The following is a 22402-nucleotide window of genomic DNA, read 5'->3' on the forward strand; positions in this document are numbered from 1 at the left end:
TATGGTTGCTTTAAACTAATTTGATGAATGTTCAAATTGGAGAAACTATATGCAATTTATTAGCTTATGTCATACACACATAAACACTAGAAAACAAAACATTGACAGATGTGCAGACTTTGAAACAAAAAAAATGGGAAAATAAATTCAGAAATAATTTCTAGAAAGAAAGAAAGAAACTTCACGTCACTTTCTGTCAATCTGTTCGTCTCTATCTAAGATTCGGAGATTTTTTGGCATGGTAAAAAATATTTACATTGCCGTAGCATTAGGTATTATATGTAGCCTACAATACACACGTTTACTCACATATACAGAATGTACAGAATGACACCGGTCTGTCTGTGTGTCTGCGCGTTATATTTTTAGCCGTGCCTCAAAAACTAGTGAGCTGCCTACGTAGACAGCATCTTGAGACATCACATGCGCATTCAACACGTTCTTGTCGAGCAGCTTGCTAGGTAATGAGACGGAGCCTTTCTCCAGTGCAGTATCCGCCATATTGTCTATCAGGAGACGCCGAGAGGTAATGCAGTGTGCTTTTACGACCTACTGATATTTGTATTCTTATGTTTACTGGCTTTTCGCATTATTTCAAAAAAGGACACACGTGTAAGGCACTACACTACTAATACATGTTTGTGTGAATTTATCTCATGGTATTTGCAGGCGACACAGTTAGCGCGTGCCAGTGCTACTCGCTAACCACTTAAACCCGCCGTATTCTTTATAAAAACCGGCATAAATGGCTGGATTAATTCCGGGTCCGATTAAACACAAATATAAGCTTCGTGTATATTTTATAATTCTTATGACTATAAATTAGTATGTATTTCCTTGAATGCGCTTGTTTAATCTTTTGTGCGAATGGCGTTAGCTTTGATGTGGCGTGTTGCGCCACGTTCAGCTAGCAGAATTTGTGCGATAGAACACTGTGTTCTGTGACCCCGGGTTCATGTATTGGGTAATGTATGCTTCTATAATTTGTTTTAAATTGAAATGAACTATTTGGAGTGTGAATGAGTTAAATGTGTCGTAAAATGAATTAGATATGGCTTAGGCGTGGCAAACGTTATGCTAGTTAGCGGTTAGCTGGCTAACTAACAGCTGTTAGGAAAGCTTATAATACAATTGAGACATCCTGTAATTATATTGCATATGACCTGTTTTTAGTTATTTAATAATGTGTATTATATGTGGATAACGTTGGAAATGCAGATAAGTTGTCCAGTGAGCTAGACTGATTTCTTTGGCAGTGTCACCAGGCCTTTGGCTCCTCAAAACAAGATATTGATTTAAGGAAAAATTGACTAGTATTCCTCTTTATAATGGAGGCTATAGAGCTTAAATATCGTTTCTAGTTCGGCTTTTATATATTCCAATGTGTTTGTTCTCTCATCCCTGCTTTAATTAAGCTAATTCGTGTAGTTTTATAATTAGTAATTCATTCAGGAAGATCACAAGTCTTGTCACAAACAGCGATTTGTTAGTCTAATGACTATCTGGCAGTACAGTAATAATCTAGTTTATTTATGGACGTTGTTCCATAAATCAGTCCTTTGACAGTGACACCCCGGCTGATGTTGCACAGCGGTGTCTGTAAAGTTTACAACATCCTTGTGTTTTCCAGCATCTGGAGGGCCATGAGGAAGGACTTTTAGGATTGCTGTGTCTCCTGAATAAGCTCCTGGATGTCCTCTTTCATTGGAATTACAATCAGGTGGGTTGTTTGTGTGGCAGTGCTTGAATGTAGTGAATTTCAAATGAAAGTGGTTTACTTTGAATTGATTTGATCATCAGCTGTCTTAACAGGCTTATTTAATGTATTTTGTAGCTTATGCTCCACCATAAAGTCATCACATCTGCCTTCATCAGCTTCACCTGTCATTTGCTGCTTGGAGGACTCCTCCAAGGTAATAACCAACATAAATAAGTATGCTTAACACTTTATGAAATTAATCTAGATCAGGGGTTTTCAATCTTTTAGATCCCACAGACCTCTAAATATGATCATCCTCATGCGATGGGCACTATTCTAAAATTTAAAAGGCATCAGTTTAGTTTCTTGTATAAAGACCCAGTGTGTACTGTGAAAAAAAAAACGTAATCCTATTAATAATGTAAAATATTACTTGGAAAATATTTAATTTCTATTAAGTTACATTAATATATTTGTTTACTAATTATTGTACTGTGTATTTATTAATTCTCCCATTTACTTATCTAAATCAGCTTTTATTTATTTACCAGTTTAATTTATTTAAAGGTATAGCGGAGGATGTTTTACTTCCTGGTGGGTAGTCTAAACTATTGGTCCTCCTAATTGTCAATCATTCTGGTGAATCAATCAAACTTTTCAAAAAGTGGAGAGGGCGGGTCTTATCTAAAATTTGGAAAGATCCTCCGCTATACCTTTAACTTTTTATAGAGTTTTTCTCTAAACATTTGACCTGCAGCCCTGTATCTCACTTTGAAAACCCCTGGTCTAGATGCAGTTCAGAGCTTTTATTTACTGTGCTATTCAAAGCTGTTTGATTTGATAAACATCTCCCTGATCCTCCTGTAAACTCTCAGTATTTTATATGGTTGTTTTTCCAGGTGTTTCAGGGAATACCGTGTGTAGAATATGTCTGGCCCTGTCCCAAGTCGCTCTCGAGTTTACCCTGATGTAAACACACAACGACCCAGAGAGTACTGGGACTATGAATCCCATGTGGTGGACTGGGGGTGTGTTCTCTTTCATTTTTTAGCACTTAGAAATTACATGTGCTCTAAATAGCCAATTTTGACATTTAATTGTTATATAAGTATTTATGCTTTTCCGAAGCCTTGGATCAAATGTGCTGCTTTATCAATTATTGTTTGATGCTTTCAGCATGTTAGTGTTAAACTCACATTGTATGTACTCTGTTGTATGTTTGTATTATGCAGAAATCAGGACGACTATCAGTTAGTGCGAAAGCTTGGCCGGGGAAAATACAGTGAAGTGTTTGAAGCCATAAACATCACTAACAATGAGAAAGTAGTCGTCAAAATACTCAAGGTATCATCTGATGTTTGGTTTCACACCTCAGTGAAGATTTGACAGGAGATAAGTCAGTTTATATTAAAGGTGTTTCTCTCTCCCCCCCCCCCCCACCCCCCCCCCCCCACCCCACCCTGTACGTTTAGCCAGTGAAAAAGAAGAAAATTAAACGAGAAATAAAAATTCTGGAGAACTTGAGAGGAGGCCCCAACATCATAACGCTTTTGGACATCGTAAAGGATCCTGTGGTGAGTTTGAATTATTTGGGAGTTCAACTGTCATTGTCTTCCTTACTTTAAGACTGTGTCAGTGTGTTTTAAACTGTGACTCTTTTTATAATGTCTTGCTGGTATTTCTTGGAAAGTTAATTAATTTTCAAAGTAAATATGCAAGTTTGTTTGTGTGCCCTCGGGGTTAAAACACATTCTGCTTTTTCCATCCACAGTCCCGAACACCAGCGCTGGTTTTTGAGCATGTTAACAACACGGACTTCAAGGTAAGAGATGTTTTTATTTGTCGGCCCTCCTTAGAGAATTTATATGCATTTAATTTGAGGTTGTAGTAAACTGTTTCTCTTTCTTCACAGCAACTGTATCAAACATTATCAGACTATGACATTCGCTTCTACATGTATGAAATTCTTAAGGTGAGATGATCACACTGATCCTCCTGTACAAAGGCGCATATTGACCTTACCATTATTTAAGCCCATTTTAAAAGTGTGTTGCAAGAGCGATATCATGGAACATAACCAGCCAATATCTGCCTCGCTGGCTTATTTGTAATGGCAAAACAGTTTGAGTAATGCTCATAGTAATAGTAAGAATGTTCTGTTGCTGTGGAAACTTTACACAGAGCTCAACTGCTTTGCACTGATGTTAGATCTAATGCTTATCTTCGCTCTTTTATCCCCAGGCTCTCGACTACTGCCATAGTATGGGAATAATGCACAGAGACGTAAAACCACACAATGTTATGATTGACCATGAGCACAGAAAGGTATCGCCCAAGTTAAGAATATACCCAACATTGAGCATTGCTTGTTTATTTATGTATATGTACAGCACCATTCAAAAGTTTGTGGTCAGTATGCTTTTTTTTATTCATTTGAAAATCCCATATTCTGATCAAGGCTGCATTTATTTGATCAGATGTAGTAAAAACAGCAGTATTTTGAAATACTGCAATTTAAAATGACTTTTCTTTTTTAATATATTTTTGAAATGTAATGTATTCCTGTGATGGCAAGGATTAATTTTTTGAATAATTTCTCCAGTCTTCAGAAACCATTCTAATATGTAGAGATGCACTGATCGAAGGGCCAGGGTCCGGAATCAGCCGGTTTCACATGCTCAGCCCGGACCGGTGACTGGCCGGTTCGTTTTGTTGCCAGTTTTAAAAAATTGAGTGTTCATCGGAGTGGTCCAAGATAGTCATCATATAGATATTAAGTGGCTTGATTTGAACACATTTACAATGAAGAAACAGCCACTTAATATCTATATGATGACTATCATATGCAGTCTGCATTATGACTTTTATTTGAAAAAAACAAAAATTGCCCGTTATATGACCAAAAAATTGCAATCGGTGCATCTCTACTAATATGCTGATTTGGTGCTCAAAAAACATTTATCATTGTTGAAAACAGTTGTGCTTAATATTTTTATTTTTTTGGAAACAATGGTGTTTTTACAATACTTTGATTTTTAGAAAGTTCAAAAGATCAGCATATATTTGAAAGTGTTTTTTTATCAATGTAAAAGTCTTTACTGTCACTTCTGATCAATTTAATGTGTCCTTGCTGAAAGTATACATTTCTTTTTAAAAAAAAATTCTTACTTACGCCAAACTTTTGAATGTTAAAGGGTTAGTTCACCCAAAAAGTCATAATTTACTCGCCCTCATGTCATTCCCAACCCGTAAGACTTTCGTTCATCTTCGAAACACAAATGAAGATATTTTCAATGTAAAAGAGAGATTTCTGTCCCTCCATTGACAGTCTACGCAACTACCACTTTCAAGCTTCAAAACGTTCATTAAGAGATTTTGTAAAACTAATCCATATGAATTAGGGATTCTCATAATTAACTGGTTAACTAATAATTAACTGGTTAAATAATAATTAACTAATATTAGTCAATAAGTAACATCATTAACTACCAGTTAATTGGTTCAAAAAGTTCAAGTATTCAGAAGAGAACAAGAATGAAAATTATATAATAAATATAAACATTAAGCCAAAACAAAATAATAAAATTTTGGACGTTGGACTACCTCTCATTCGGCACAAATCCAAATGTTTCCATATTTGCAACGTATTCGCATGCAAATCTATTATTTATGGAAAATATGCTTTATACTTCACTAGCGTTCTAAACGTAAAACATCATTCTTCACATGCGCAAAATGTTTTTGGCATAACTCTACAGGGCACGCTGAATGGCACAGATTGTACTAAGGACTATTTAAATTGAGCAGTGTAACTTTGTTTGGTTGACTGGATTTTATTATTTTTTAACAGGATGCGATGTCAAGTTAGCAATGCTTGAACTGATATGTTGTGTGTGTGCGAGGCGTCTGCGCGATCACTTAATGTTTCCTTATGACTGCTGAAACAACTTAAACTACTCTGGTCATGCTGATTAAGAGTAAGATGTCATTCGGAACTGTAAAAGGTTTATTTTTATTTGTGTACACACAATAAAAATAAACGTGCTTTTTTAAAATAAAAAAACAAACAAACAGGATGTGATTTATGCTGTCTTGGTTTCCTTTCCGTGAACTCTTTTGTGGAGCGCATCACAAAAATTAACCGAAACTCAGCATATACTACTTGCTGCAGTTTTTTTCGTTTTGTTAATCTGTTAATTTAAGTGAAATATATTTAGTGTATTTATTCCTATATGATTTTCTGTTTTTCTCCGTTCACAGAAGCGCTGCAGGTGCGTGATGTGACGATGAATCCTCATGTTCTTCTGTTGTTTATGCTGCTATTTTCGCTTGTAAAAGTAAAACCATGGAAAACTAATTTTATTATTTTTTTAATTGGTCACAGACCCTTATCCATTCTAATATAATTTAACATAGTCTTGTCGGTTAGCGGTTAATGATCGGTTAGCGGTTAATGATCGGTTGACGAGTTTTGGTTGTCGGTTAGGGAAAAAAGAAATTAACATCTCTTGTGAATTTAGCGGTTTAGTCCAAATTTTGTAAACGCAGTCGCTTTCAATGATGAACTGATTGAATTTTAGGTTTTTATTTACATATAAACATTTATCAACAGCACACATCAGATATGGAAAACAAGCTCAAACATGCTTGATGTGCGAGAACCAATGAGGTTCATTTTTTCATGTGTTACACAGCACTTTGAGCTTCCGCAAGAACCAGTGTGGTTTGTTCTCGTGCGTATGGTTGAGATTCTTTTTATGTTCGTTATTGAATATTTATATGTGAATAAAAACCTACATTTAATTTGGACTAAACCACTTGATTCAATGGATTAGTTTTACGATCTCTTAATGAGAAATCAACAAAGTGGTAGTTGTGTGGACTGTCAATGGAGGGACAGAAATCTCAAAGATTTAATTAATGATATCTTCATTTGTATTCCAAAGATGAACGATTTTCTTATGGGTTTGGAACGACATAAGGGTGAGTAATTGATGGCAATTTTATTGTGTATATAGATTGAGTCCAATTTTTGATTTGTCGAATATGCATTTTCCCTTTAAAGCTTCGTTTGATTGATTGGGGATTGGCTGAGTTTTACCACCCAAACCAGGAGTACAATGTGCGTGTGGCTTCCCGATATTTTAAAGGCCCTGAACTACTTGTGGACTATCAGGTTAGTCTCTTAAGATAAGGGATGTGACTTTTCAAGGTTATTAACAATCAATCAATCGGTACTACACACTGACACAAATTATTACATATCTTGGCATGTGCAGAATAATATTTTTTCGGAGCAACATAGAATGCATGTGTGCTAATCGAATGTTGCGGTACGATTTGTCTGCTTCTTGCATGCTATGGTGTCTATTAACAGATACTGTTGCCGCACAGATATCTTATTTTACGTTAATATAAGATCAGGGTTTTTGTGGTGGACATTGCATGATTACTGAACACATTTGTGTTGACATTTATGAATCCACAATTGAATAATTAGTAATGCAGATCAATCGTTTAGTGATTAATCATTGACATCTCTTAAGATTTTTAATTGTGGTGTTCACATTTAATGACAATTCCAGTTGATATTTTTGAGTTAGTCAAATAAATGTTTTGGTCTCTCCAGATGTATGACTACAGTCTGGATATGTGGAGTCTTGGATGCATGCTGGCCAGTATGATCTTCAGGAAGGAACCGTTTTTCCATGGACATGACAACTATGACCAGGTCCACCATTTATTAATTGATTTTTAGCCTCAACTTATTCTAAACCAATAGCAGTGATGTCCAGTCATTCACATTATACCTGATATATTTTTGCTCCAAACTAATTTTATAATACTGGTTAATGTCTGTTGTGAACGGTTTATTGATGTGATCTTGTTTTTCTGTTTAGTTGGTTCGGATTGCAAAGGTTCTGGGTACAGAGGACCTGTATGATTACATTGACAAATATAACATTGAGCTGGACCCACGCTTCAATGACATATTGGGCAGGTATGAATTTAATACATGATGGACAGACTTTTTATCTAGTTGATTAAAACAAGTATTCTTTTTTTTTTAAGTTCCTCCATAGTTCTTTAATTTTTAGTTATAAAACTGAAGTGTTTGTGTGTGCGTGTGTGTATAATCATATTAATACCATTTTAACATCGCACTCATTCACCCAGACACTCCCGGAAAAGATGGGAACGGTTTGTGCACAGTGAGAATCAGCACCTGGTCAGTACAGAGGCTCTGGATTTTCTGGACAAGCTGCTACGTTATGACCACCAGGCCCGACTGACTGCCCGCGAGGCCATGGACCACCCTTACTTCTGTGAGTTCCCAGAGTTTAGCAATTTCAAAATTCCTCCCTGGAAGGAAGGACTCCCTGGAAACCTGTGAATGTTTTCCAGTCTCTTGAGTTTGCCCGTTTTTCCTTGTATGTCCTTTTATATACAGTTGAATAAATCAATGAATTTATGGTCCTGCATTATTCAAAGCTATTTGATCAGTAGTAAATGGTGACATGTTCTATTCATTAATACATTTTTCTTCCTCATGGTGATTTCATTTGGGACTAGAAACTGATTGCGGAGCTCAAAAATAATGATATTAATCAGCTGTTATACAGTCTCTTCACATTTTACTTGCATTGGCCCAATAGATTTTTTTGTTGTATTTTTTTTTTATACATAATTTATGAAAAAGCCATAAAAAGGGGCAGTTGTGGCCTAATGATTAGACAGTCGGACTTGTAACCCATTCGATTCTCAATGCTGGCAGGAAACGACTGAGGTGCCCTTGAGCAAGGCACCTAACCCCCAATCGCTCCCCAGGCGCCGCAGTGAATGGCTGCCCACTGCTCCGGGTGTGTGTGTCCACTAGGGCTGGGTACCGAGTTCGATACTTTTTAGGTACCGACCGAATTGCCTCTACTATCGAGTATCGAAAAATGACTTGTTCGGTAAAGTCGCTCACGCAAACTCTACACACACGAGACGCACGGAACCCTCCGCGCACATTCTCATGAGTCCCGCGCGCGCATACTTATGAGACGCGAGCACACACACAAACTCGCGCACATATTCATGAGACGTGAGCACACACACATAATACTTTAAAGATGTGGAAAAGTCGATCAAAAGTGTGGGTACATTTCTCCAGGCTCGATGCCAACAGCGCGCGATGCAGTATTTGCGGTAAAATAATTGCTGCAAAGACCGGTACCACGACAGATATGATGAAGACCTTGACAGTGCACGGACAGAGTAAACATAATAGCAGAAAGTTGCTCCGTCTTCGACTGGTAAATGAAGAGATACCTTGTTGATCACTCTGACAGTGTTTATATTGCAATAATAACCTACTGAATGTACACTGCCGTTCAAAAATGTGTTGGTTAGTCAATTTTTTTTCAGTAAGGATGCATTAAAGTTATAAAAAGTGACATTAAAACATGTGTAATGTTACAAAATATTTCGTTTTTAAATAAAAGAATCATGAAAAAATGTATCATAGTTTCCAAAATATTAGGCAGCAAACTTTTCATATTTCTGAAGGATCATGTGACACTGAAGTAATGATTTAGAAAATTCAGCTTTGACATCACAGGAATAAATTACATTTTGTAATATATTCAAATAAGATTTTAAATTGTAATACTATTTCACAATATTACAAGTTTTACTGTTTTTTTTTATTATTTTTTTTTAAATCAGCTTTGGTGAGCATGAGCTCTTTATAAAACTTTTTTTGTTCCTTTGTGCACTGGCTAAGGAGCATGAGTCAAACTGAAAAAATAAAACCAAAGTTTTTCTGAGGTAATGTGTTATGTAATCTTGTTAAAATGGATTTCATAAAATTGGTATCGAAAAAAGTATCGTTAGGAACCGGTATCGAAATTGGCACCGGATCGAAAGATTTTGAACAATACCCAGCCCTAGTGTCCACGGTTTGCAGTGTGTTCACTTCTCACTGCTCCTAATCTGTGTGCACTAACTTGGATGAGTTGAATGCAGAGGACAAATACTTACATGTCACTTCCTTTTGCTCTCTATTTTCTTGTGAATTATCCTGGTCATTGCCACAAAAAAAAAGAAAATAAGAAAAAAACAAACATGTAATTGATCAATTAAAATAAAATATTTTATAACTAATGGTTATGGACAAATGGTCTAAAACTCACACTCTAGCCCTAGGCCATCCTTATTTTTGAGCCCTGGGTTAGTAACATTTTGTTACAGATAGTTTTTGGTTTGAGTGAATTTGCCAAATGCAAGTTGAAAGGTGTCATGGAACGGTTTAATTGGAAACTTCATCATAATTTGTCTTCATTTTGAGATAACATATGCTATGTTTCTTTGTGTGTAGACCCTATAGTTAAAGACCAGGGCAGAGGAGCGCCGGCAGCAGGAATGGCTGCTAGTTCCACACCAGTCAGCTCTTCTAGCTTGATGGCAGGTAAACCATTTGTCTTTCTCCTCAGTGCTTCACCTCTGATGGAAAATTTAATTTAAGTAGTCTTTTATTGAAATTGTCATCTCCCTCATGTCATTTCGAACCTGTGACTTGTTCTGCAGAACACACAAGATGTTTGTGGAACAATGGAAGTCAGTGGTGTTCAAAACATTAGAATTTTTAAATTTGTAATACATTTTTTTGTGTTCTACAAAAGATAGTCGTACAGATTTGGAATGACATAATGGTGAATAAATGATAATGTTCATTTTTGGGTGAAACTTTAACTAATAGTAATTCAAAATTGTTTTGAAAACGTATCTTTTGATTAAAAAGCTTTTGAACAGAATGTTACTAATAGAGATATTCAGACTTCGACTGTGTGCAGGAAATCAAAACACTAGGCTAAATGTGTTGGTGGCTTTCGCACTGCAGGCATCACCTCTATGACTCCGAGCACACAGCCCAACATCGCAAACATCAGCGCCGGCTCACCCGTCATCCCTGCCCCAAACACAATGGCCACACAAGTGCCCACTGCCGCTGGAGCCCAGCCCTGAACACCAACTGCCCAACCTCCCACCCCCCCTCTTTCACATCTCTCTCTCTCCTCTCTCTCCTCTCTCTCTGTGGGCCTGCTTGGAATTGTGAATTGGTGGGGGGGACAATGATTTAATTTGTGGTTATTTTTATTATGTCGCAAATAACACAGAACTAATGTTAAGTTACCATTTTATTTTGTTGTTCTTCCCCCTCAGTTGTTGTTTAGGGGTTCTTGAACTCAAAGAAACTCATGATGTTTTTGCACCTGTCTGTGTGAGTTAGAAAAGCAAACGGTGTGAACTTTCACTCGCCGTTATTGTTTAGAAACACGTAAATGTCCACCTGACGAAGGATAATAAAATTAATTTTATTTGTCCCTCTAGTGTTCTTGTACTCAAACCATTTCACTGACTTATTTTTAACGTTTTGTTTTGGGGAAGCAGGGATTTTTTTTTTCATGTTTTTTAGTCCCTGTTTTTACAATAATCTTGATCACAAAGGTTACAAAACCTGGTGTCATATATTGAACTTCTGAGTGAAGATGCTTATAAGGAGTCATTTGATTTTGAAGAATATGATTGGGACAAGAGAAATTTGATTTGATGTTGGAGGGAGCATTTTGCACCAGTGGCACGATTCCTCCCGTTACAGTGCGTTTCAGCTCTGCGTCCAGACTGAGGGCAAGATTCAATCAAAACTACTGTAATATTTCTGATTTGTTCGATCATTGTGTATCAAACATTCTTTCCAATAGTGGAAGCTCTTTCATTTCAGCTGTGCTGGTTCTGTGTATTGCAGGTTAATTGGATATGGTCCCGGATCTTGTTAAACTCTAACTAGTTGCTGTTCAAGGACTTGTACCAATTGCTGAGTAACACAATCAATAATATGCCAATTTTTGTTACCTTCAGTTCTGTTTGCGTGCGTGTTTGTGTGAGTGTGTACGTACGAGTGGAGTTGTCTTTTGTTTTTAAGAAGTTTCAGACATTTGTTTGAAACTAAGAATTTTTGTAATTTTTGTTTGAGAGGTGACTGTTCAGTGAATTACACATCTCTTTCTATCCCCAAAATTAAACAAATTAAACAGGTGAAATATCGATTTAGAATTGCATGTTGTGTTTTACTGTGGGTTTGCCGTTGGTTGGCTGACTGAAGAACGAACAATATTATATGGTTTGTCACTCTTAAAGCATCTTGTCTAGACAAATTGAATATTTTAATACCTAAATTCTTGTTTAAGTGTTCAATATCTTTCTTTTGGTCTTGTCTATTATTGAAATAATCCGATGTTGAAGACTAGCTCTGTAGTGGAGGCTGAACTCGTATTTGTCCTCTGCCTGTGTTCAGTGTGAAGAGTTCAAATCTAAATATCTAACTGTATTGTAAATTCATTCATTTAAAATTTGAAATAGATACTTTTTTTGCAGAGATTTTTTTTTGTTTGTTTTATAAATCATTTAAAAGAGGAAATATGTTGTTTAAGGGAGAAAAAAAAGACCATGTCACTTTGCTTTATTCAGCTGTACGTTTATTGCAGCCTCTCTAATACAAGTGAATGGTATATGTTTGAAGTCAGGTGGGAAAACAGAGGCTACCTCACATTTCTATGGAATTCAATAAAAAAAAAAGGAAAACAATGGTTGGCTTTCGTTGAGAACTAGGTTTAATTTTTCGCCTAAAGCTCCGCAATGCTCTTCTAAGGCGAGACTCAACTATTTCACCACAGTGTCAAACTCTTTCCTTTTTTTGAGAAAGTTACTGCAGCTGTTGTTACTAGGCTACTCAACCTGGAATTTACTGGTATTAGCCAGTAGCCTAGCCTACGATTACAAAAAAATATATTTTGGGAAAATAATAAACAATTTCATTTAATAACGTATGTTAGCCTGCAGGTAGTGCTTCATCTTCAGTGTTGATCATCACTAAATATATTTGTGCTTCGTTTACTGTTCATTCCCTGAGGTTTAAAATTTGTACTTATTTTAAATTACATAATTTTTCAACATTAAAATGAGTAGAAACATAAATAGATAAATGTATAGCTAACAGCATAATTTAAATTTGTTTGGAAGTTCCATCAGGGCCTTTTGAGCTGTTATGTTTTGTTTCATTTGTCGTTTGGCTTTTCTCTGTGTGTGTGATGAGTTTTCATTTGGAGCAAAGGGTTTTCGCACGTTCGTGGCATTGCAGAATTTAGCCCTTGTTTCTTGAGCTTTTTCTGCCATCTAGTGATCATATTGGAGAGTGTTTTTGTTTTGTTTTATTTCCATCAAATTTTTTCAGTCTTTGTATTTTTAGTATTTTAGTATTTTTAGATAAGTTATTCTATAACCTATAGTGGTTTAATGTTGGTACAGTGGACATTAAATCGATTATATCTTTTATAAATCTGCTTTATCATTGTGTGTACATGCTTCCATTACTTAAGTGTAATCATATTTCAGGGGGTGCACAATTCCTTAGCCTAACCCTTGATAAAGTTAAACCATTATTTATTACATTTACGTTTTAATTTTGTTATATTAAAAATAAGTAACTGTCTCTACATTAAATCCCAGTTTTCTGGAAAATTTTCTGATTTAAATTGTGGGTCTATGTGCCCAAGGAAGCATTCTAAATTATAGCAACTATGCTTTATCTGTATATTATATGGCAAATTATCAGAAGGTGTCTCACTTTACCTTCATCCTACTTTTTATCATCACTCTTCTGAATAGACAGGATCAATTCTAATGTGTTTTTTTTATCATTATTATTTATAAAAATCTTTTCCTCTGTAGTGTTACTTTAAAAGTCTATGGTAAATGAAGCTAAATGAGAAGGTTTCCTATTTCTTCACAATGGCACAAACAAAATCCTTCACTGGATCTCTGTGCAAGGAAGGAAATGCCATGGGGTAAATTCAGCCATGCATCCCCTTATTATTTTAAAACACATCTGCCATTCATAGCAAAACAGGTCTCTTCTGGTTTCTCAGTGTCTCTAACTGCTCATCTATGACCCTATTGTCCAGATCAGCAACCTGCACTGATATAAAGCCACAAATGACACACAAGCCCTTCAGAAAGGACATCAGTACTCAATATGAAGCTGTAAGTAACCAAACTACTCTCTTTTCGTCTAATTTATTTTGTCAAGATATGTTTAGTCAGCATTTTCCACAAAAAATTACGAGATCCGTGTTACTAGGGCTGTTTTATGATTGCTGGTGTAAAATTAATGATATTGAACGACGAGAGCGGCAGGTCAACAATATTAAATGTGTTTATGTTTCATTTACATTGACATTTGGAAAATGTAGTAATTTTCCCTCTGGTTCTCCCTCCTGGCTCAGCATCAACAGCTCCCTGACTGTTCTAGTCTTTATAAACGCTGTATATTCAGCAGCTTTGAGAGGTAAACTTCATTTCATGTGTGTTGATTTGATTGTTTAGAACAATGATATATTTGCTTTGCTTTGGTTATAATCTAGAAATGCTCAAATCAATTATAATGACATAATTATTCAAATTTTATAATTATATTTATTCACTATATATTTTAGAAGGAAGTGAAGATTTGTTAAGTTTCTTGAATGGTGAGCATGTTTAATGAATGTATTAAATACTTTTAAATTCATGCAAATTTTACTTATTTATTCCCATTTTGCTCAATGTCTCTTCAGATGCATTTGAAATGAATTTGCCTCCTGACCACACTGAACCAACACAGCTCTCAGGTCAGTGAATCGTTGCTTTGGTATATGATCTTTTTTCTATTGTATGAAAGTGAAGGGAATAGTGTTATTAATCGTCTATATATGTATATGGGAATCAGAAAACAGCCAGTTGTGCTATTAGTTATTGATTTCTGACCTAAGGAGACCTTTTTCCTAGAAATGGAACTAGCAACAGAGAGGATTCTGGATCCTGTACATCCGACAGATCCGACTGCTGGTGAGTGATTAGTGGAGGCAACAGGGAAATCATGATCATAAGAAAAAAAAAGAAAAAAATCAGACCTGTATGTTTATTGATTTAGGTAATAGCTGCTCTTTACTAAATCTAACTAAATTGAGTTGGTCAAACTTACATTTTATGACACTATTTAAATATTTTATGTTAGACTCTTGAAATATAAATATGTATTACTCCTAATCAGATATGTTTAAGTAAAGTGAATGAAATTTAAATGTATCATATCTATGAAGGACCTGAATATATATATATATATTTTTTTACAGAATGTGAAGCCCCAGAAACAGTTGTGATCTCTGCTGGTATTTTTTTAAATTGTATAAAATTTTTTATACGTTTTATACGTTTTTTTATTCACTTTATAAGTGTATTTGTTTACAAAAAATTATTTTCACTTTGGTATGTTCCTTAAATATATAAATCATAGAAATATAAATTTGCATAAAGTTTTATAGGCCTATAATATTTTCTATAATCTATCTATCGTATATATTCATGTAATGTGTCTAATAAGGTATTTTAATTATTTTAGACTTTTCCATCACAACTCCCGAACCAAACTTGGTAGAACCTGCAGGTAAATGAACAATTTATGCTATCCAATTTATGAACAAAAAAGCTGATATTTGAATATTATTTTGTCTCTGGATTTTTAAAGACATATATGACCTCTCTAACATGTCTTTCCTAAGATGTTTCTGAAGAGAAATCAACTGAGAGCAGCAACTCAGGTGATCAATCAAGGAAAACACAAGAGAAATAAAGCTAAAGTTAATAGTATTATTTAGATGTTTATTATTTTTAATTTCCTTTTTTTAAACAGACAGCCGATTAGCTGAAAGAGCATCAGCAGAAGACAGCAGAGGTACAGGCCTGTATTATGTTATTTAGCCTGTTAGATGATCACAACATTTTAACACTTGTAAGTTATTATCATATTTTAGGTGCAGATACTGTATATAACTGATTTAAAATACTGTTTGTTTCAGAGGGTGACAACTGGAAGTTACAGCTGAGAACCGCACTTGCAGGTAAGCTGTAGGATTTTATGTGATTGTTGGAGTAAACAATTTGTTTCCATGCTAAAACTTGTGTTTTTTAAAACTTCTATCGTGTATATACTTCATCACTGACCTGTCAACAGACACCCATAAAGCATTGCAGGAGCATTATGGGAACTCAGCAGGTAAGCCATACTTCCATCAGTTCTTCACCCTGCTACTGTTTGATGTGATGTAATATTAAAGATTATTATTTTTATTGCATCTTAATATAGAGAGTATGAGTATGGACGAGAGTATGAGTATGGACAGGACTGACATGGACACATGGAGCTTGACTGAGAGCTCCAACAAACATATCCATAAAGCAACAGGTATGTCGTTTTACATAAGGGATCAAATCTGCCAGTTTTATCAATTATCAAAGAGTCCTGAAAAAATATCACATCACGGTTTCCACACAATGTAAGAAATGTTTCTTGAGCACCAAATCAGCATATTAGAATGATTTCTGAAGGATAATGTGACACTGAAGACTGGAGTAATGATAGTGAAAATTCAGCTATGCCAACACAGGAATGAATCACATTTCAAAATATATTAAATTAGAAAACAGTTCTTTTAAATTGTGATAATATTCCACAATCTTACTGTTTTCACTGTATTTGTGATCAAATAAATGCAGCCTTTTGAAGAGACGTCTATAAAAAACATTTTAAATTCTAACCAAACCTAAACATTTGAATGGTGTTTTTCTGCTAAATGTGAATTTTAGCTATAAAACTAACAGACACGGAATAAAATCCATAAAACTCAAATTTCGATTTCACAAGGTCTGTAAATGAGTCATGAGTTTTGTCTCACTGAATAAAGTGGATATCTTTTTCTGTATTTTTTACTGAATATATGCATCATCTTATAATTCCGTGCAGTGATGGAGGACATAAGCAGTCAGGAAATGGACAGACCTGAGGAGAACGGGAGAAACCGACCCGCAATGATCCAGATGTTAGAAAAACACAACGCTACGGACACAGACAGACAAAATCTGGACTTTATGAAAAAGATGCATAACATAATTTTTGCCAGTAGAATGAACCTCAAAAACCAGCCTGGTAAACCACATGATTCTGACAAACACCAGCAGGAGAGCCACAAAAGAGCAATGGATTTCGACAGCCCAGAGTTTGTGGACACCCCTGATACACCAGACCTTGATGCTGACAGTGAAGAACGTGGTGGTGGTGGTCATGGAAGATCTCAGAGACAAATCTCAGGTCAGTCCAAAATAAATCAATTTTACTGAGAAATATTCAGACAAACACTGTTAATGAGACACTCTGATTAAATAATATGCAGGAATCAAAGCAAAACTAAACTACACTGCTAACCGGGCCACGCTGGATGACAGCAGGGAATCGACTGATCTGATCCCAGGATGCACAGAAACATCTGCTGAACATCCCATGGAAGAGAACAACAGTCTGGATGCCCCTAATGTGGACCAGGAGATTCAAAAGGACACAATGCTGAGGAAGATATGTCTCACCAAGAGCGTACGAGCATCCAACAACCCAAGAGCACAGCTGGATTTAGATAGTCCAGAAAGAGTAAACAGTGAAGCTTTGGACAGGGACAACAGCAGTGAGAGGCTGGAAGATCAAGTGGCAGTTCATCTGTAGAGAATCACTTACTTTTGTAGAACATGTACTTTTTACTTTTTTTATTTGGACTGTGATTTGAATGTCAGTTTGATCTGATATCATGTGTTTGTTTGTCATTGCATAAATACAAAAAAGATGATGTGGAATGTGAATTTTATTGATATTTATGATTTTGAGACATTCTTTTGACACATGTAAAAAAAAACCTGTCATTTACAAGGGTGTATGGTGATGCAAATTAGGCATTTTGAACAGAGAATAAAATGTTAATGGTATTTTAAGGAGAAATAACTTTTTATAACATTTTTAAAATAAGCTGATTTTAAAAATCGACCCTAACTAAGCCTATGTTGATAAATAAATAGATATATATTAGTGATAACAATTATTAATACTTTAATTGTTGTTCTTCCCAGGATTTACTATTTTGAAATGTTTGCTTTTGACCAAAGAAATATTCTAAGTTTTCCATTAAAGTATAATGTCAGGTAATATGCTATTTGGATCCTAATTAAAAGTGCACAGAAAAGTTACATTCCCAAAAGTGTCCCACTTTACCAATGTTCACCGTAAGTAGCCATTTAAACATCCTCCATATGCAGTTAATGGCTGCTAATGTTCCATTCATTCCACTGAACTGATTTGTGTCCCACTGACAGTATTTTAAAAGATTTAAATGGCTTTTTTAGGTCAGAGGTTTAGCAACGGTGCTTTTTCTGCTAAATTTAGTCCCAGGTCGCACAGAACGGCTTGTTGCGAGTCAATCATTGATTCAACACAGCTAAATGATTAAATCTCTCAGCGTGTGGATTTAGACAAATAGAGGGTATTTATCAGCAATGACAAGACAGCTCGCAGCTCTATAGACGCTATGGTGATGAGTGTGTCTAATACTTCGGCCAGATCCACCTTTCCTATCCGTTTATCAGACAGATCCTTGCTGTCTTCCCCATTTATCATATAGATCTCATTCCCACTGGTGCTTATTTGTCCTACGGTGTTGATTTTGGTGGGTTTTCACAATCAACGTCCGACTGACTGTATATGTAAGGAGCTTCAGGTATCGTTGGCTTGATGCCGTTCTGTCGGGGTCATAAATCATGCAGTCTCTTGACTATGGCAGGCTTCATCAACTCTACCAGGCCTCGGAGAATCTTTTCCAGACTCGTAATCGTGACAGAGATGTCAGCATGTCTAAGGAGATTTACAAGAGATTCTCACTCAAAGCAATTGTGAAATAACAACTCCACTCGCAGATGCACGGCTGGTCCAGCAGGCCTATCGATCTCCGCACTGCAATGTTGGGGCACATTAATCTGCAAAAAAACCATCAAATTACAGCAAATCCTGTTGAATGAGAGACATGGATCATACGAAACAAAACTGTTATGAAAAGCGTTCATGTGGTCCTTAAAGGAACATTTGGGGCTCCATACAAGTTAAGCTCAATCGACAGCACTTTGTGGCGTAATGTTGATTACCACATACATTTATATCAACTTATCACTCCTTATCCTTAAGAAATCGGGTTACATTGAGGCACTTACAAAGTCAAAATTGTTTTTGTGGTAATGAACATCATGTCACAAATGCTGTCAACTGAGTTTAACTTGGGTTGAACCCAAAATATTCCTTTAACGCATCCTTTAAAATAATTGCAGACCTTGTAACAATGTTAAACAGATCTTGTACTCATGGCAATCAGCCAGTTTTAGGACTCATGCTGTATGTTGTCATCTTTTTCAGCTTTACAGCAATAGTTCCCACGTGTGAAAGGTGACAGGGGGCAACTGATCTGACACATCAAAGCCTGTCGGTTCAGTATAACACAAACAATGGACCGACAGATTGTACAGTTGATGCAAATCTGTCACTTTTTGATATGAAGTTAATTATTTCAATACCTTCGAATACTGACACTGCTCATGAAAAAAGATGTTGACCTGTTACGCATCTTGTGTGCATTAAATCTAGACATGTAACATCTCCAGAAAGATCTATCACTTAGATGAAGCCTTTGGGACAACACAGTGCAGCTCCGGTGTCTTGTGTATAAATATGTGTCTGCACATGTATTTTATACGTGAAGCTAAACGGTATATCAGGAGAGCAGACGATTAGCAAGTAATCAATCTTTTTATAGACCAAAAATAGTCTTTAAAAAAGACATGTGGGTTTTTTTTATGGGTCAAAGTTGTCAACCCTGTCCAAGAACACCAACCACGGTGCTCTACATTCTTCAGATTCCTAATTTATAGAGGTTTTGGGATTTGAGCCCTGTAAAACCAAGTGCTTCACTGAGCACCATCAGCACATCCAGCTGGTCGTAGGCCACGTCGAATACACAGTCGTTTGAATTCCGTTTGTGTGGTTTGATGTTGAATATATTTAAGTTTGATATTGAATATATTTAAGCCACAATGTAAAATAGCCTGAGTCAATATTAGTTTGTGTTTCATATTTCAGTTTAATTGGAAAATTGTGGAGACCTATTTAAATCCTCTGACAACTCGCCATTTTTTTCCGTTTACGGTAACTAAAATCAGTCAAACATCCCGTCCTGATTGTGGTTGTCTGCTTTTTTGGTCCCTCTGTTTTCACTGTTCTCTTTATCTCTCTGCCACTGACTTCTCTCTCATAAATAAAAAGCTAAAAAAAACTTACAAAAATGCTTTTTGCCTGGTTATTGCATCTACCAGCATGGGATTAGGCTACCATCCAAACGTAACCACTCTGCGATGTAAACTGTAAGTATTTAAATTAATTTTAGTGTTTTGAATTCACATCATTTAGTGACTATGTTGGACAAATTGTTTTTGCAAATCTTTATATTTATTTTGCTCGCTACGCTACGCCAGTAGGTGACAAACAAGGGCATTTTCATGAATTGAGTTGAATCATTCACTCAAACGATTCATTCTGAACACTGATTCATTCAGTAACACCAACGGGTCCCCGTGTGTGGTGCTCGACCTCGGAGATAGGCGATGGGTTCAACTTCTGTCAACTTGTTTAATTTGGCGGAGCTAAACGTTAACGTAACTGGGCTTAATGGCCCTCATTTATCAATCTTGCGTAGAAACGGGCGTATATGTTGGCGTAAGATTATGCTTACACTCCTCTCATCGCCTGATTTATGAAGCTGTGCGTACCTTTGAAATCCAGGTGTACGCAATACCTGCCCTTGATAAATGCCGCGGCTGAAAACGATCGTCATTAGAATAACACGCCCCTATATATTCAAGTCTCCGCTTCCCCCACGCCCTCATTTTACGCCATGGACACACGGAAGACGGCAAAGAAGAGAAACTTCTTTGAGAAAGAGAAAGCGAAACCAGGGAAGTGGAAAGAAACAAAATTGATTTCTAGATTTTTATTATTAATGACACTTATTGTTATTTAGAAGAAGAATGTCGTTATTATTATTATTTGTATTATTAGGCTATTATTATTTAAAAGAAGAATGTCATTTTTATTATTTTGTCAGTCTGAATAATTTTGTTGGTCATTGAAAGCCTTTCATTACTGAAGCCAGTCCGTGCACACCTGCCGGGCCTAACCCTGGCCTAACCATCGTTTCAAAGAATAGTACAACGGCGAGCGCGTCGAGTATAAACGCCTCGTCCGTTTGGGGAGGTGCGCGCGCAGTCTGTGGAGACTCGCGCTGCGGAGCCAGGCGAAAGTATTTAACAAGGCTTGAAACGTCAGGTAAAGCGCACAGGCTCGCAACTGAAGGAATACATATGCCTACAAATCAAATGCTTTGGTAAAGTCACACAACTTAAACATTGAAGTCCATGTTGCACAAAAATAAACACTGAAGTTTATAATTAGCCTACTATGTTGTTTTTTTTTTTTTTTTTACAGTGGGTCATAATATATCATATCTTTTAGTTTGTCAGTGCGTTTTGTGGTGTTAGGAATTGTTTTTCTGCGCATTCCCGCACTCAAAACGTGCGTACACCACCTCCTGAGCTGGCGTAGGATTTGAGCGTGCCGTACGCCAACGTTCATATTGATAAATCTCAAAGTCACCGTGGTTTTGGGTGTACGCCAGGTGTACGCTGGGAATTTGGTGTACGCACTTTTGATAAATGAGGGCCATTGTGTCTTAAATGTAAGTTACTCTTCCTTCTTGTTTATTGAATAGTTTCCTACGGCAGAAACCGGGAAAACCGCGTTATATGTAAATACGAATTAAGTATATTCCCTCAGGTTCTATTGGACGACTCGGGAGTCTGTTTGATTCAGCGTTTCATTTGAAAAATGGTAACTGCATGTCGAATGTTTCATGTTCTAAATTTTTACATCAGCCATTTGGCCCTGCTTACAAGACTATATAGTGACCACATTGGACGGGTAACCAGATACTAACGTTACATCAAAAGGGATTTTCTCGGCAAGATTTTTTAAAAACCCAACAAGAATAATGAGACTGTTGAAACATGAAATAGCCTACTATGACAAAGACTTGATGGTGACAGAGCTGATGGGTTTATTGGTTATCCAATAGAGTCTCGATTACATATTTGTTAAAGACAAAACCAAATCATGAGTTTGTAAGAATGACTGAAGCCTCGTTTGAGGTCAGTCCCATGATGACTGCTGGATAGCTGACCATCTGCCAATGAGTCTGGTTCCTTTCAATCCCCTGAAATCTTCCGGCTCTGGGTCCAGAACCCCCAATGCAATTTGTCCTCAGACCTAACACCGAACCACACACCAGATCAGCCGTGTGAGCAAATATGTGCTCACCATGGAGAGCTGTTTCCGTCTATGTGGAGTGAGAGGGAACATGTGTGACCGCTCCATGTCTGGCTGTAGCCTCTGCGGGAGGAAGTGGGGTTTTATTCTGCAATGGCTTTTCCAGGCGGAACAGGGAATGGGAAGGAGATGCAGAGGGAGAAGGAAGAGAGGAGAGAGTCTAATTTCATCCGATTCCACCACCTCTCAGAGAGCCTTCACACAAAAGCACGTTATTCAGGGCCTGTCGGAGTGAAATCAGTCATTTCAAGATTAAATGATGGATAAAATGTGTAGGGGGTATAGGGGGTCTTGTGGGTTGGGGGTATTGTAAGAAATAACTCCCA

At 36.5% G+C, this 22402-nt stretch overlaps 2 protein-coding genes across 4 annotated transcripts; both read left to right on the forward strand.

The window, feature by feature from the left end:
* The first annotated feature begins 429 nt into the window (after positions 1–429).
* csnk2a1 (casein kinase 2, alpha 1 polypeptide) lies at positions 430–11788 on the forward strand. Of its 2 annotated transcripts, none has more exons than XM_082149882.1 (15): positions 430–526; positions 1631–1720; positions 1835–1913; positions 2599–2727; positions 2932–3043; positions 3172–3273; positions 3471–3521; positions 3612–3671; positions 3941–4024; positions 6765–6875; positions 7329–7430; positions 7600–7700; positions 7877–8025; positions 10062–10151; positions 10520–10572. In XM_082149882.1, the coding sequence occupies exons 4-15, from the start codon at positions 2627–2629 to the stop codon at positions 10555–10557; spliced, it is 1101 nt and encodes a 366-aa protein (XP_082006008.1). In that variant the 5' UTR covers positions 430–526; positions 1631–1720; positions 1835–1913; positions 2599–2626; the 3' UTR covers positions 10558–10572. The 2 variants fall into 2 exon arrangements, with proteins under 2 accessions (XP_082006008.1, XP_082006007.1); XM_082149881.1 differs by lacking the exon at positions 10520–10572 and adding an exon at positions 10584–11788 and having other exon boundaries at positions 432–526.
* A 144-nt stretch (positions 11789–11932) lies between these two features.
* LOC309483836 (uncharacterized protein) lies at positions 11933–18889 on the forward strand. 2 transcript variants are annotated; one of them, XM_082149879.1, is made up of 15 exons: positions 11933–13587; positions 13705–13783; positions 14026–14087; positions 14236–14268; positions 14356–14409; positions 14567–14626; positions 14914–14949; positions 15180–15224; positions 15340–15378; positions 15471–15512; positions 15637–15678; positions 15792–15833; positions 15924–16022; positions 16581–16925; positions 17008–18889. In XM_082149879.1, exons 2-15 carry the CDS (start codon positions 13776–13778, stop codon positions 17328–17330), a joined length of 1230 nt encoding a protein of 409 aa, XP_082006005.1. In that variant the 5' UTR covers positions 11933–13587; positions 13705–13775; the 3' UTR covers positions 17331–18889. The 2 variants fall into 2 exon arrangements, with proteins under 2 accessions (XP_082006005.1, XP_082006006.1); XM_082149880.1 differs by lacking the exon at positions 14236–14268 and having other exon boundaries at positions 11933–13783.
* The last annotated feature ends 3513 nt before the right edge of the window (positions 18890–22402 follow it).

Source organism: Leuciscus leuciscus, assembly GCF_965113295.1.
Source record: "Leuciscus leuciscus genome assembly, chromosome: 20".
Classification (NCBI taxonomy): Eukaryota; Metazoa; Chordata; class Actinopteri; order Cypriniformes; family Leuciscidae; genus Leuciscus; species Leuciscus leuciscus.

Excerpts from the sequence above, each read along its gene's own strand:
- csnk2a1 (XM_082149881.1), top strand. The coding sequence starts at position 2,627 with ATGTCTGGCCCTGTCCCAAGTCGCTCTCGAGTTTACCCTGATGTAAAC. Across the intron at positions 7,431-7,599 it reads GACATGACAACTATGACCAG|TTGGTTCGGATTGCAAAGGT; the intron begins GTCCACCATTTA and ends TTTTCTGTTTAG. Across the intron at positions 10,152-10,583 it reads CTCTTCTAGCTTGATGGCAG|GCATCACCTCTATGACTCCG; the intron begins GTAAACCATTTG and ends TTCGCACTGCAG.
- LOC309483836 (XM_082149879.1), top strand. Across the intron at positions 14,269-14,355 it reads TTTGTTAAGTTTCTTGAATG|ATGCATTTGAAATGAATTTG; the intron begins GTGAGCATGTTT and ends ATGTCTCTTCAG. Across the intron at positions 15,679-15,791 it reads GCTGAGAACCGCACTTGCAG|ACACCCATAAAGCATTGCAG; the intron begins GTAAGCTGTAGG and ends ACCTGTCAACAG.